General features: G+C 44.7%; 1 protein-coding gene across 1 annotated transcript; it reads right to left on the bottom strand.

The window, feature by feature from the left end:
* Nucleotides 1-1,383: 1,383 nt before the first annotated feature.
* Nucleotides 1,384-9,916, bottom strand: RARRES1 (retinoic acid receptor responder 1). Its single transcript, XM_035566446.2, has 6 exons — nucleotides 9,545-9,916; nucleotides 4,871-4,933; nucleotides 3,764-3,938; nucleotides 2,943-3,079; nucleotides 2,049-2,111; nucleotides 1,384-1,958 (listed from the first exon to the last, which is right to left on the bottom strand). Exons 1-6 carry the CDS (start codon nucleotides 9,782-9,784, stop codon nucleotides 1,800-1,802), a joined length of 837 nt encoding a protein of 278 aa, XP_035422339.1. The 5' UTR covers nucleotides 9,785-9,916; the 3' UTR covers nucleotides 1,384-1,799.
* Between the last annotated feature and the right edge of the window lie 2,968 nt (nucleotides 9,917-12,884).

Genomic DNA, 12,884 nt, shown 5'->3' with positions numbered 1-12,884 from the left:
TAACACAGATGACTAGACCGCAGCCTCAGGTCGCAGGCATGGTGTGGGGACAGCTGAGACACGGTGAGGTCAGTTGAACTTAAATATGAGGGAGAAAAATCTACAGGCGGGGGGAAGGCTACTGGATGTGGGGGATGGTGGACGAAGGAATGGGAAGAAACACTAGCAAGAGCTTCATTTTGGAGATTTTATTTCTTCGTGTGTTTTTTTTTTAACATCAAATTTTAGGTAGCACTTGTAGTATACGTGATGTAGTTGAGCTCTTTGAGATACGCTGTGCTTTTTGTGTGTGTGTGAAGAATTCACTGTGAACCAGCCCGAGCCTCAACACAGGTAATGTCTGCGTTGACTTAACCAAGACTTTTGCTTCAGTGCAAACTATGTCATTTCTGGTTCTGATCCATTGAGTGAAATCTTGGACCCTAAATAAGGTGGTAGAAGTTCTGCCTTTGTATTCCAACAGGGTTACTACTTGCCCAGAAGTTACTATGCGCAGGTGCTTAACTGCCCTAAGTTGCATTATTTATATGGAATCAAAGTAATCCTGGTCTGGGAAGTTGAATGTACATGACCCTCTGTTCTAGGTATGGAGAGCAGTGGCAAAGACACAGTAAGGAAATTAAACTTGTGGTTAAGTGCATTGCTCAAGTAGAGCCCCAAAGTGCAAAACCTATGCTATTTTCTTGTTTTAATTCTAAAATATATTTTTATCACTGTTAATTTTTTTAACTAAAGAAATGTTGCCATTAAAAGCGCTGATTTCATGCTTTTGATGAGAAATTTTTGTTTTGCCAGCACAAAAGAAAACGCGAAGGGTATGTAAAATGCTGCTTCACTGAATTTATTGTAATGGCCGTTATGTGCTGATACAAAAAGCTTGTCAGCAGAAGTATATCGGGCACTGATACGCCTGTGTAAAACGCCTAAATATTGGAGGTTATCAGATCTCCCAGCCTAAATATCCCCCAGATAGAGCCTTCATGTTAACTACTGAAGGTAAGAGCAAGAATTGCATCTGTACTGCAAATAGACTAAGACAACATTCCCAATTTCCGTCTGACTAACACTGCCTCGCAGTGTTCTGGACTGGTGACAGATGTGGCAAGACGACAAAACATGTTTTTCTTGTATCAATATTTTTTGAGTTGACTTCACAAATACGAGAGAAGAAACTTTCTTTTTATGTAAGCTTACAGAGCAGGGAAGAGCCATGCATCAGCAGGACTAGGACAGGGGAGGTGCTGGTTACTGGCTTCTGGGTGGCTTTGTGGGGAGAGGTTTTGCTGCCTCTACTCATCCACCTCCTTTCAAGGGCCTCGTACTGGGAGAAGATGGAAAATTGGGGTCAGCAGCATCGTGAAAGAAAACCCAGCTTCCACCATGTGTAATGACATTTGTTTTATTGGAGATAAATTAAAAATCAGCATATATCTACCTTTAAAAAAAAGTCAGCAAATATTTCTTCGGGACAGATTAACACTTTTCTCAAGATTTTTATCCAAATATATTACTTCTGTTCACAAACTATGTTACTATAAGTAACAGTAAGTTGGTGACATAAAATCAACTTGTGTATGTTTATCTGTATATATATAGTAGCAAAGTTTTAGGTAGATCTCTAGAACATGAATTTAGAGAAATTAGAGATTTATTTTGGAACAAACAGACTAGTGGAAGCATTCGAATTTCCTGTAGTGAAATTTACTGTAGTGAGACTTGTATAGAAAAATTACCACAACCTCAGGCCTAGTAACACAAAGGTTTTCTATTTAATATGTGTGTAAAGCTGACAATCTCTTTTAAAAGTTTTCTTCCCTTTCACGTATAATTCCAGCAGCCGATCCAGATTCCATTCCAGATCCATCTTCGAGCCGATGATTCTCTGAATCACAGGTGTACTTCACTTTCAGAGGGCGACCAGGAAGCCAAATGAGGCGCATGTGACACGAAATCATTTCCTGGAGAACAGATTGTAAAATATTTGTCTATTGTCTTCATGCTGTTTTTCTGTTGGTGAAGGTAGGTATTATATGAATATGCTTTCTTACCTGTGTTGGCATTTCATGGAGCAGGATGATGTAGTCAAACTCGAGGGAATCATCTTTCCTCATCTGGACATGTATCAAAGGAAAACAAACAAGAACACAAGTTATATCGGTGAAGTTCAGAATCTACCCTGATTTACGTGACTGCAGTTAGCTTGCTTAGGGAGTGAGATGAATAGGGCTCATTTACGGTAGCTGGCTGGAGTAAGACAGGTTTTTGTATATGGACAGAAGGGGAATTAGGAGCGCTCGCTGCGTAAGAACTTTGAAGGCACTAACTACAGCGTGGCTGTAGCCTGACATGAAACGAGGCTTACACAGATGGAAATGAAGTGAGTTAACTGTCAAATAAACTTGATAGTTTTGGCTGACTATTGAAATCTATTTTGGAAAGATGCCATTCTGTATAACTTGGGAGTAATAACTGAACACACTGTATATTGATCACGGATGAGAGAAACAAAGCTTTGGGAACTCCTATCCCATGTGCTGTAGGTGTAAGGTACGTTCACCAGAGAGCACTAACTGGACTGATGCTCCATGTAAGCTGGCCTAGAAGGGCAGACAGCACCAGGAGTGACTTAGTGTGGAGCTGATGAACTGCAGGACCAGATGTTCAAATTATCTCCTGATTAAACCTGCAGAAAGTCAACAGACCCACTCATGCAAACAAGGAAAACCAAATTTTATCCAAATGACTAAAGTTTTTTCTGCCAAAACCTGGATTGGCAAAATAATTTATTCTGAGGGAGATACTTGTATGTTGTGAAGCCGCTGGGATTTTGGAAGAATCACACCCGTTGCAGTGTGTGAGGCTGCTGACAGCCGTTTTATTCTCTGCCGCTCGACAGACTGGCAGCTTCTGCAAGGCAGACGTGGAATTTCCACTTCACTTACCCACTGCTTCACAGACTTGACTTGTGTCATGAAGTAACCCACTTTCTCTGTTGATTTCTCCCACATCATGTAGCTGCTGCCAGCAACAGCCAAAGCCCACACTGGCTCAAGGGCAGGTTCAATATTTCCAAAGCTGTCTGAAAGACAGTAATATAAAAATGATTAATTCTGGCTGTTCCTCAGAAAAACAAACAACCACAGAGCACTTTTGCCTGGCATAGCACTACGCCTGCGAATTGGTTCTTTTTTCAGACACGTTACAATCTTGAACAGGGAGGAGAATGACCTGGTGCTAAACTTACTGCAACCACAGAACTATGAGAGCATGATGGAAGTGAAAATTTCCAAGAGACATTACTCACAGGTTCCCCACGGGGAGGTGAGGAACCCAGTGTCCACAACAACAGAGGTCATTGCCACCTGAAGGAAAGGAGAGAGCAGGGCGCTCAGTTTCCAGGATGGAAAAATTCTGTTGGTCATCCCTTGTGAATTTCTGTCCACAGCTGGGGAAGGTGTGCGTTGAGGCAGTTGATATTACTTGAGGACATTTTGCATTCACTTTACGGTAAAATTGCATGGTCTTGTTTTTAAATCCAGAACACCCTCACAACATTGTGTTGACTCCCACCGTTGCTAAACATGGAAGGTCTTTTTCTCCCCAGGAACTGCTGGCAAGGCAGTTGTTTTGATAGTTAGCTCTATAGATTTAGGGTTCCACTGCGTGTTTCTGCTTTTTAAAACACACGTATGTCTGTTTGTATCCTCTAGTGTCCAAACTCTCTGATGTGAAATGAAACAGTTGGTTATTTGGAGGAGCATACCTGGAATATTGCTTCCAATTATTGGTTTGGTTTGGCGCTTAAGTTTTTGGTATAATCTGTTGTCCTCTTCTTGGATTTGCTTCTGATCTTTGGTGTTTATGCACTTGATATTGACAGCAGGCAGAGACTTTTTCTTCGGATACAAGACTGTAGCAAGGCAGCTCCCAGCATTTTCCTATAAAGGTAGAATTTAAAACTTATCTTTAATTAACATTTTATTTACCTGCAACGCATTCTTAAAAGAGTATCTTGGCATTAACATGTCAAGTATATGTATGGACTAAGTACATGAGACACTTCGTATGAAGCTATACAGAGGTCATAGAAAGCCTTTAGAAGGATATCTTTTTTTTTTCCTTCCAGAAAGGTAAAGAAGTTAAAACAAGACTAAACTGATTTTTTTTTTTTTTAAATATAACAACTCAAATGTAGCAGAAATGCACCAAGTCATCTTGGAAATTCATCTGCAAATTCTCAAGAAATAATATTAATTGATAATGGGGACTTTGATTGTATGATACTTCTGCCTTGAAACAAAAATGCTTCATATTATGTGGTACTTAGGGACATGGTTTAGTGGGTAATATTGGTACAGGGATGGTTGGACAAGTTGATCTTGGAGGTGTTTTCTGACCTTAATAATTCTACGATTAAATTCTAAATATAATTTGAATTATGTAAGAAGCGTGCAATAGAAAGAGATATGCTTATAGTTAAATTGCTAGCGACAACTGTGACAGAACGAATGGAAAGAGTTATAATTAAAAACAAAGCAACTGTCAATATTTACTCTCTTTGGTGCGTGGACACAACAGGAGCTACAACTGGGTAACGAGGACCATACTGTGACACTGAGTTTGGATCACCACAAGGTCTGACTCAGAAGCTTGGCTGCTTGATGTGACATAGCCAAGACAGCCTCTGCAGACAGCGAGCAAAGCAGCTAACTGCAGTGCCTGCAAACCATGGCCCATGCTGGAAAGGTATAACCATGAAAGTAAGGCCTAAGTTCCATTTACAGAAGCACTTAAATATACTTTGTTCTGAAGGAGTTGGACTTCATGTAATGCACACAGTAAGAGGAAACGTGGGGGACTGTAAACTTACCCTGCTTCTGTAGTCTTCGGTAGTGAACTGCAGGTAACACTTCTGACCAACTCCTGGAATGCTCTGAAAGAGAGAAAGAGAGGAGGAGTCAGCCCACAGTGTAGCTGTAGTCTTACACTCTGTAACTCGCTGAGGTGTGCTACGAGCACGGAGGAGGGAACCTGAGGGTGCCTTGACTACCTCATGGCCTTGTAATGCCACGAAATTGGCCAGGTGAGGGCCATGGAGCTGATCCTAACAGAGAAACGCTAAGGATCTTAATAATAAATAACCTTTATAAAAGGATCTTAAAAACAACAATAAATAGAGCAACACCTCTGTTTGGTAGTCTGGTCTCTTTTCTAAGCACAATACTCTTCAGGTAAACAGGAGGGGCATTCTGGCTGTTTGCACAACGCTGGCAGTTAAAATCCAAAGGAAGTGTGCACGTATTTTATTTATCTAAACTTGGCCCTTTGTGTTTCATCTCATACTTTCTTCCACAAAGCCATTAATAGCGTACTGTTAGCAGAGTTTCATTTACAGGGCAAGGCCATCAGCCCAGCACCTGCCTTTAGTACATACACGTTAGGCACTGCAGATAAGAGGAAAAATTGGTTTAGTCATTTGCTCTACCTTCGGGAAATCTCCTCTTTAAAGAGAGCCAAGTTTGGAGTTGGGCCACGTAATACCGAGAAGGGAATGAAAGAAACAGAGGATGAGTTCAGACCTTTATAACCTTTTCTCTGCCCTTCTCTCCTGCCCTCGTTTTGCGCACTGGTTAAAACATTGTCCTGATCTACTTAGTCTTAAGTCAAAATGACAGGTTTTTACATGTTAATACAGTACATTTTAATCTTAGCATAGCAAAATGGTAAAAACTAGCTTTCTGAACTGCAGGTTTATGAAAAGGGTCTAATCTCGTAATTGCTGCGGTTAAGTCTAAGTCTCTAATTACTGGAAAGCTACCCAAAAGACGTTATTACTACAGCTATTTTTTTTCTAGCATTCTCCATTTGATCGAGTGTTGGTATTTTTAAGCACAGTGACCTAGGCTTACTCCTTTTCTTGTCATCAGTACTACAGATAAGAGAACCTGAAATAGAGTCAGTCAGACTACAACACTCCTGAAGCAGAAGCTTAGCTCTGGATTAACTGATGATAATGGAGGGGTTTTCCTGCTGAACCTCTTCCTCAAGCGGCACAGTACAGTGCCCAGACTGCACGCTCCCAGTTACAACACTGGGGACTTGGTCCTTAACAGCAGCTCTTCTATAGTTAGGTCAGATCTTTGCAGTCCAGCATATTCAGTCATTAAAAAAGCGTTCAACTTTTCTTCCAAAATTACTTCCCTTGCACTGGTTTCACCTACCTTGTCTCCTAAAGAAAAAATAATAATTTTTATAGCTCTGATAACTTTGACAACAGTAACCATATTCTGACAAAATATCTCAGGAGTTTCATTTCACTTGTTTGATATCGCGCTAATAAAGAAAAGATATAGTGGAACTTTTAATTCAGTCTGATTCTTCTTCAACAGAAGAGATTAAAAACTCTTCATGATTAATGGCTTGTTAAACACTTACTTTAAAAAAGAACACACAATTCTGTGCTCACGTGGTTTTGGAGTCGGTATTCTGTCTTCAACACCACCACCACAGCAGTACTGCTCACCTAGAAAGCTTTCAAGTGGCACTACACAGCTAAAATACATAGACTATGCATACCAGAGAGCTTCTGATCTCTCACCGGGGAGATCTTACATTTGGCATGAAATAGTTTTATTTTTTACAAGTGTATTTCTAGTTTCTAAGAAAAGAAAAAAAAAAGCACTTTTACTTCCACAATTACTTTCACTATCACCCCGCAGTGCATTACTGTAAACTGTTGCATAGTGTGAATTAAATAAGGGCTGAGGGATATTGTACATGACACAATGATGGCAGGCTGAAAGTAGCCGAAGACAAAAGTGTCCAAAAGAAAAGAAAACAAGTGAGTAATTCATTTTTCCACTGAATAGCTGGGTCACGGGATTGTTTTATTACCAGGCTCAAAATTAATGCAACTTTCATCACAGATTTCTAGTACTGTAAAGGCCAGAGCAGCTATTTAAGAGCAGTTTCATTCCAGGTCCTGACGGAGGCAGTTTGACAATGAGTTTACACTGCTCTAACCCTCTGCTGGCACTGGAAGGGGCGATCCCTCTCGCCCCTTGCTGCACATTCCCATCTCCTCTGTTTGCCCACCGGCCTGTGTTCACTCCCGGGGTCAGGGGGCTCACCCGACCCCAAAGCACGAAGCAGCCGGCACTGCTGCTGCACACTGCCACGGGGTCCTGGGGGGTCCCCACCTCGCAGCCCTCCACTGCCCCTGCAAGCCAGCTCAGGTGGCTTCTCCCCTGGCTACCGGGGAGGGAAAAGCCAGCAAGGATTGCCATTTTCTCTGCCTCTCAGTATCTAGCTTTTCCTAGACAACCTACCTACCCTGCCACTGATCTTACCTTCCCCATCCTAACTTGGGGTCCTGACAGTTGGGAATTCACAGAAACCTTTTATCTGACTTCTAATATCAGGACCATAGTCCTGACATTACACTCTCTTGTATCAAGATGAGCTTGTGAAGGGAGATTTCCATCCGTAAGTTTCTATTTGTAACCCAATTTAAGCAGTTGCAGTTCAGTCAAGGGATCACCTGGCATTACCTCTGCACCTGACCTGCTGATTCACCGACCTAACTGTGCAGTTATGCTTTCCAGCTCAGGGGTACGGGAGACTGTTTTGGGGAGCCAGCGTTCTGAAAGTTTCTCTCTTAAATTCTAGGATCTTCAGCTGGCACGCACTAATGCTTCTCTTCTCTAATATGTATTTCAAAGCACAACTGTCAAGAATTCCATGAGATGCATGCTGCTGTTTACTGAAAGATACTTATTTAATTAAAAAACTATCACATTGATGAGAAGGGACAGAAAGAAAAATGCAACCAATAGCAAGGTAGGAACCATCATGTTTAGCACATGCCTGTTACTTTTTGCCAGAAGAGGAAAGCACTGAAGTCTCCTTTTATCTGAACTTGAAAAATCCTTCACATCTAGCAGAGTTACTGTCCTGGAGACTGTCTCCACTCCTGTTTCCAATTAACATGGTTTCACTGGTCAGTGGGCTAACGATGTTTGTTTTTAAATGCAATGCTCATGATTACATTTAATAATAAAATTATCCTATTTTTGCTAGATCCAATAATATATTAGCAAATAGGTAACTAGCCTTCTTGAAAAGAAACAATATTTCTGTCTCTTATATTCACATTAGATAGCACATTCCTTCCAGGAAATTCTTTTCATTTTTTACAGTGGAGGACAGGAAACAAGGCAGTGACCATGTCTGCAGTGTTTCTTCTCTTGTTTTTACACAGTATGCAGAGAAAAAAGGGAAGTAAACGGCATAAATCGGTTACAGCAAGCTCCTACAGCATCGAGTACTGTGAGGAAATAATGAGGCGCTTCATTTCTCCATAACGAACCAATTTTTTCTTTCCTGTATTAAAAGGCAGGTAGGCAATGCTAGGTGGAGAAGCTCCTTTTCCCTCATTCCAGCTGAAACTACCTCGCAAATACCCAGTTACACTGGGGTTGGAAAGAGGATCTGCACCAACCACGTCCTTCTGATACCTGTCGGTTTACAAGGGAAATGCACTGCTCCAGCAGCGCACACTGCTCCCAGAGGCAGTGCTGTTGTGCTTAGAAGAGGCACAAGCATCTGTAAGTGTAAATATGTATGTATGCATGCATGGTACCTTGCAAAGTGCCCAGTAAATACAAAAGGGCCACCGGTACATTTCAAGAGAAGTGTCAAATATTGTAGTCAATTTCTGTCACTGATTCCTGCAGCAAGTTCAGAGGAAGAATGAAACGTCACACTAGCACATCCATCTTCAACATCTGTTAAGCTGTATGTTTACCGAAGCATTTGGGAGCGATGATAAGAACAGTAAGCTACCTACAGGCTATGGTCTCAGGTAAATCTATACTGGGACACCTCACTGGCGTTCCCAGACAGGTAACATGACTAATGCTATCGTTCAGCCTCATCTTACACAAGGTAATACACAAAATCCGAACTGTTATGCAGTAGTTCACATTTTATCAAATTTGTGCTGAAAACCATAAAGGGTAAGAAAGCTGAAAATGTTGACTTATCTATTCTCTCTCCCTCAGGAGCACACCCCATGAATCAGTTTTCCCCCTCCCATCTGCGCTGTGGTGCTTTGGGTCCCAGCTTGGGCCACTCAGAGCTATCACAACCAGCATATGGGGCTTGAATTCAGGGGATAGTTAAATCATCAGGCAGCTAATTAATGACCTTATGGCAGATCCTCCCTCCCTGCTGGGGGACCCGGGTGCCCTAACCTGTGAGGGGAGAAGCAGCGCCCTGGGGGGACGTGGCCGCGCCGAGCCCCCTGAGGGGAAGAAGAGGCGGGAGCGCGCCCAGCGCATTAGCTCAGGGCGCCTCCGCTCCTGCCCACCGCCCCATCCTCCTACAATAACCATTATTATTTTATTTTTCGTTTCCCGGCACCGCTTTCTGCCCTCGCAGCCCTCCAAGCTCACCGCTGCGGGGCGCCCCCCGCCCGCCCCGCGCTCCTCAGGAGCCGCAGCCGCCCCGCGCCCCCTCCGCCGCCCCGCGGGGGTGCCGGTACCTTCATGGTGGCCTTGCGGACCTGCCCCAGCGCCCGCAGCCCGCTCGGGGACGCCGCGTGGAAGTTGTAGTTGTGCAGCGCCACCCGCGCCGCCCCCACGGCCAGGCGGCTGCTGGGGTCCAGCGCCCGCTCGACGCCCGGAGCCCAGGGCGGCTGCTCCGCCACGGCCGGCCGCGGGAGCTGGGCGCTGAGGAGGAGGAGGAGGAGGAGGACGGGCAGAGCGTCACCGAGCCCCTGCATGGTACCCGGGAGGCGGCAGCTGAGCACTGAGGCGGGCTCCCGGCAGGGCCGGTACTAATAGAGGGGCCCGGCCCGCCGCCTCCCGCCCTCCCTTCCCCGCCCGGGAAGCGCTGGGGAAAGTCCGGGCTCGGCGGCTACTCCCCTTCCCCTCAGCCCTCCCACCTGCTCCGGCCCGCCTGGCAGGTCTGAGGGGGCTGAGGGCAGCCAGGGGGCTGAGGGCGGCCGGGGGGCCGTAGGGCTCCCCTCAGGCTCCCCCAGCCGGAATGTCCCCCCAAAGGTGTGAAGCGGCCCCCTTCTCAAGTACAGACACAGACACAGACACAGATTTCTAGGTTGGAAGAGACCTCAAGATCATCGAGTCCAACCTCCGACCTAACACTAAGTACTCCACTAAACCATATCGCTAAGCTCTACTTCTAAACGTCTTTTAAAGACCTCCAGGGATGGTGACTCCACCACCTCCCTGGGCAGCCCGTTCCAATGCTTAATAACCCTTTCGGTAAAGAAGTACTTCCTAACATCCAACCTAAACCTCCCCTGTCGCAACTTTCGCCCATTCCCCCTCGTCCTGTCACCAGGCACGTGGGAGAACAGACCAACCCCCACCTCACTACAGCCTCCTTTAAGGTAACTGTAGAGAGCGATAAGGTCGCCCCTGAGCCTCCTCTTCTCCAGGCTGAACAAGCCCAGCTCCCTCAGCCGCTCCTCGTAAGACTTGTTCTCCAGACCCCTCACCAGCTTGGTCGCCCTGCTCTGGACTCGCTTGAGCACGTCCATGTCCTTCCTGTAGCGAGGGGCCCAAAACTGAACACAGTACTCAAGGTGCGGCCTCACCAGAGCCGAGTACAGGGGCACAATCACTTCCCTAGATGTACCACGCGTGAAACACTTGTGATGACATAGCAGAACAAATACAGACCACTGTGCTACAAGAAACTGTTGTCTCCACCATTATTACTCTACACCTCCCAAAAACTAAACCTGCTCTCTCAGAGACACCCTGAAGGCGTCTCTCCAAGGCACAGCTGAAAAATTCTGGGAATGACACACAAGAAGCAGTTACACACATCGCCATCCTGGCAGACTCAGGCCATGAGTTCACCCAGCCCAGTATCCTTTGGCAGTGACTACCTAGAGGAGACTGTAGGAATGAGGAAGAAGAGGTGACGCTTCCCAGGATTACTCCCAGCTTCTCACCACTTACAACTCTGGGATTTCCTGAGGTGCAAGAGGTATTTTGTCTGCTTGGTGACCTGCAGAAGATTTCTCATCTGCACCAGAATTGTATCCCATATAGAAAGGTTAACTTTTGGTTAACTTGCCACCTCTCCTGGTTTCACAATGCACTGCTTGACTTAATGTCTGGAGTGATTCTGCTGCTTTTCGGAGAGAAGTGGTATTTTTCATATATTTTGATTCGGGAAATGTTTATAGAAATTTGCAGAGGGAGCAGGCAAATTATTTCCTTACGCGAACACTTGCCATGTTTGTCTCCAATATTTTCTGTTTAGCTAGAGGAAACCACTACGTTCCAGCCTTTCCTCATTTATCTTCACTGCGATGACAACTCAGATGTTACTTCTAAAATGAAATACGAAGCATCATTCTCCTTAGCTGACACTGGGAGCCTGAGCAGTGCCAGTTGTTTCCTGATGGTGCCAGCTTGCTTCACGCACTTCGTTTCTCACAGCAGTGCTCCGGAGGTAGGACGAGTAGCGGAGAAGTCACCTGGGCAAAGGGACTGCAGGCTGCTGAAAGGCCTCAGTGAGCCACGGTGTGAAGCAGGGATATCTGGTGAGAAAAGCTTTGGTGCAAGAGGCGTGACAGGGTGGTCAGGGAGGAGGTTAGGACTGCTAGGTGCCGCCTTCTCCAACACACAGCATTAGTATGCTCATGTGCCACAGCTGTTCCCATTCAAGGGAAGAAGTTAGAACCACCAGCAGAGGCTTCACATTCACAGTTCTGGTGACTTGGATTTTGTGGTAGTTCAGAGTCCTAGAGAAGAGGTAAAAGTTTTAAATACCTTTTGTAGATCTGGCCCTTTGTCAGTAATGCTGGAAAAGCCTGCAAATCCCTGATGTCTCAGTGCTGAGCCTTGAGGCTTTGACCCCATCCTTAACTTCCTATGTGCTTCCTTTTCCCTCATATGTTCTCCTCCTTTTCCTGCTTTCTCTGTCAGCATCCCTGTCAGTGATATGGTTGTTTCCTTCCTCCAGAGCACAACAAAGACTGTGAGTAACTGAGATCTGGGGTCAATATGGACAGAAAACCTGTATCACAGAGCAGGGACAAAAAGGAATTTCCATGGCAATTTCCTAAAGTGCTGTAGAGATTATGTTGCTATAATTTGCTGTTGATCTAATATGACTCCAAATTTAAAAACATTTTAACTTGGAAAAATAAAAGTTCAAATGTTGAGTAGGTCTGGGTCAGGGTTGGGGACATGTTCCTAACTAAATATATACAAACACAGGCATTTGCTGCTTTCACAAAAATTTGAAAATGTATTTAAAGTCCTTATTGTAAGGGAAGTTATGGGGCCCTTAAAGGTGGAAAGTGCATCCTGTGAGAGCCAGGCCTCAAGCTCTGCTCTGCTCATTTGCTTCAGGCTTTTTGGTGACTGTGAAAATGAAGCTCTACAGTGTGCAGTATCTGAACAGCGAGAACAGAAGCTAGTGATCCAACTCGAAGGGGTATACGTACTCTAGTTAGCTGGAATGTGGCGCAGGCAGTTGTTGTTCTATATCTTTATACCTCTCATCCCAATTCACTTGGTCCAGGTTCAAACAGGAGGGTGGTGGTGTAAGTTACGTGTTAATAACCCCCCTCTCACTCTTTCTTCTGTAACAAACGGTACATTATGGCAGGTTTCCCAGCGTCAACGCTGTGCAGTAGTTTACATCACGCTTATGTCACGTCTGACTTGGGCCCTTCAGAAATGGAAGCGAGGGTTGTTTTGGGCAGCTGGCCTAAAAAGCATTCTGAGGTTTTCGTTTTCTTACCGTCTTTTTCATACATTAAATACTTGTTTAGAGGCCAGTTATTCCTAATTTGTTTCATATTTGAAGACTATTTCTATATCCTTTGTAAGCATTTTACA

The sequence above is a fragment of the Cygnus atratus genome, chromosome 9 (assembly GCF_013377495.2).
Source record: "Cygnus atratus isolate AKBS03 ecotype Queensland, Australia chromosome 9, CAtr_DNAZoo_HiC_assembly, whole genome shotgun sequence".
Taxonomy (NCBI): domain Eukaryota; kingdom Metazoa; phylum Chordata; class Aves; order Anseriformes; family Anatidae; genus Cygnus; species Cygnus atratus.
Note: the sequence above shows the minus strand (reverse complement) of the source record. Positions and strands in the feature narration are given on the sequence as shown.

Bases quoted from the DNA above. Each gene is read 5' to 3' on its own strand.
- RARRES1 (XM_035566446.2), bottom strand. From the start codon at position 9,784: ATGCAGGGGCTCGGTGACGCTCTGCCCGTCCTCCTCCTCCTCCTCCTC. The intron at 4,934-9,544 runs GTACCGGCACCC...TCTCTCTTTCAG, and splicing joins TCCGCAAGGCCACCATGAAG to AGCATTCCAGGAGTTGGTCA. The intron at 1,959-2,048 runs GTAAGAAAGCAT...TCTGTTCTCCAG, and splicing joins TCCATGAAATGCCAACACAG to GAAATGATTTCGTGTCACAT.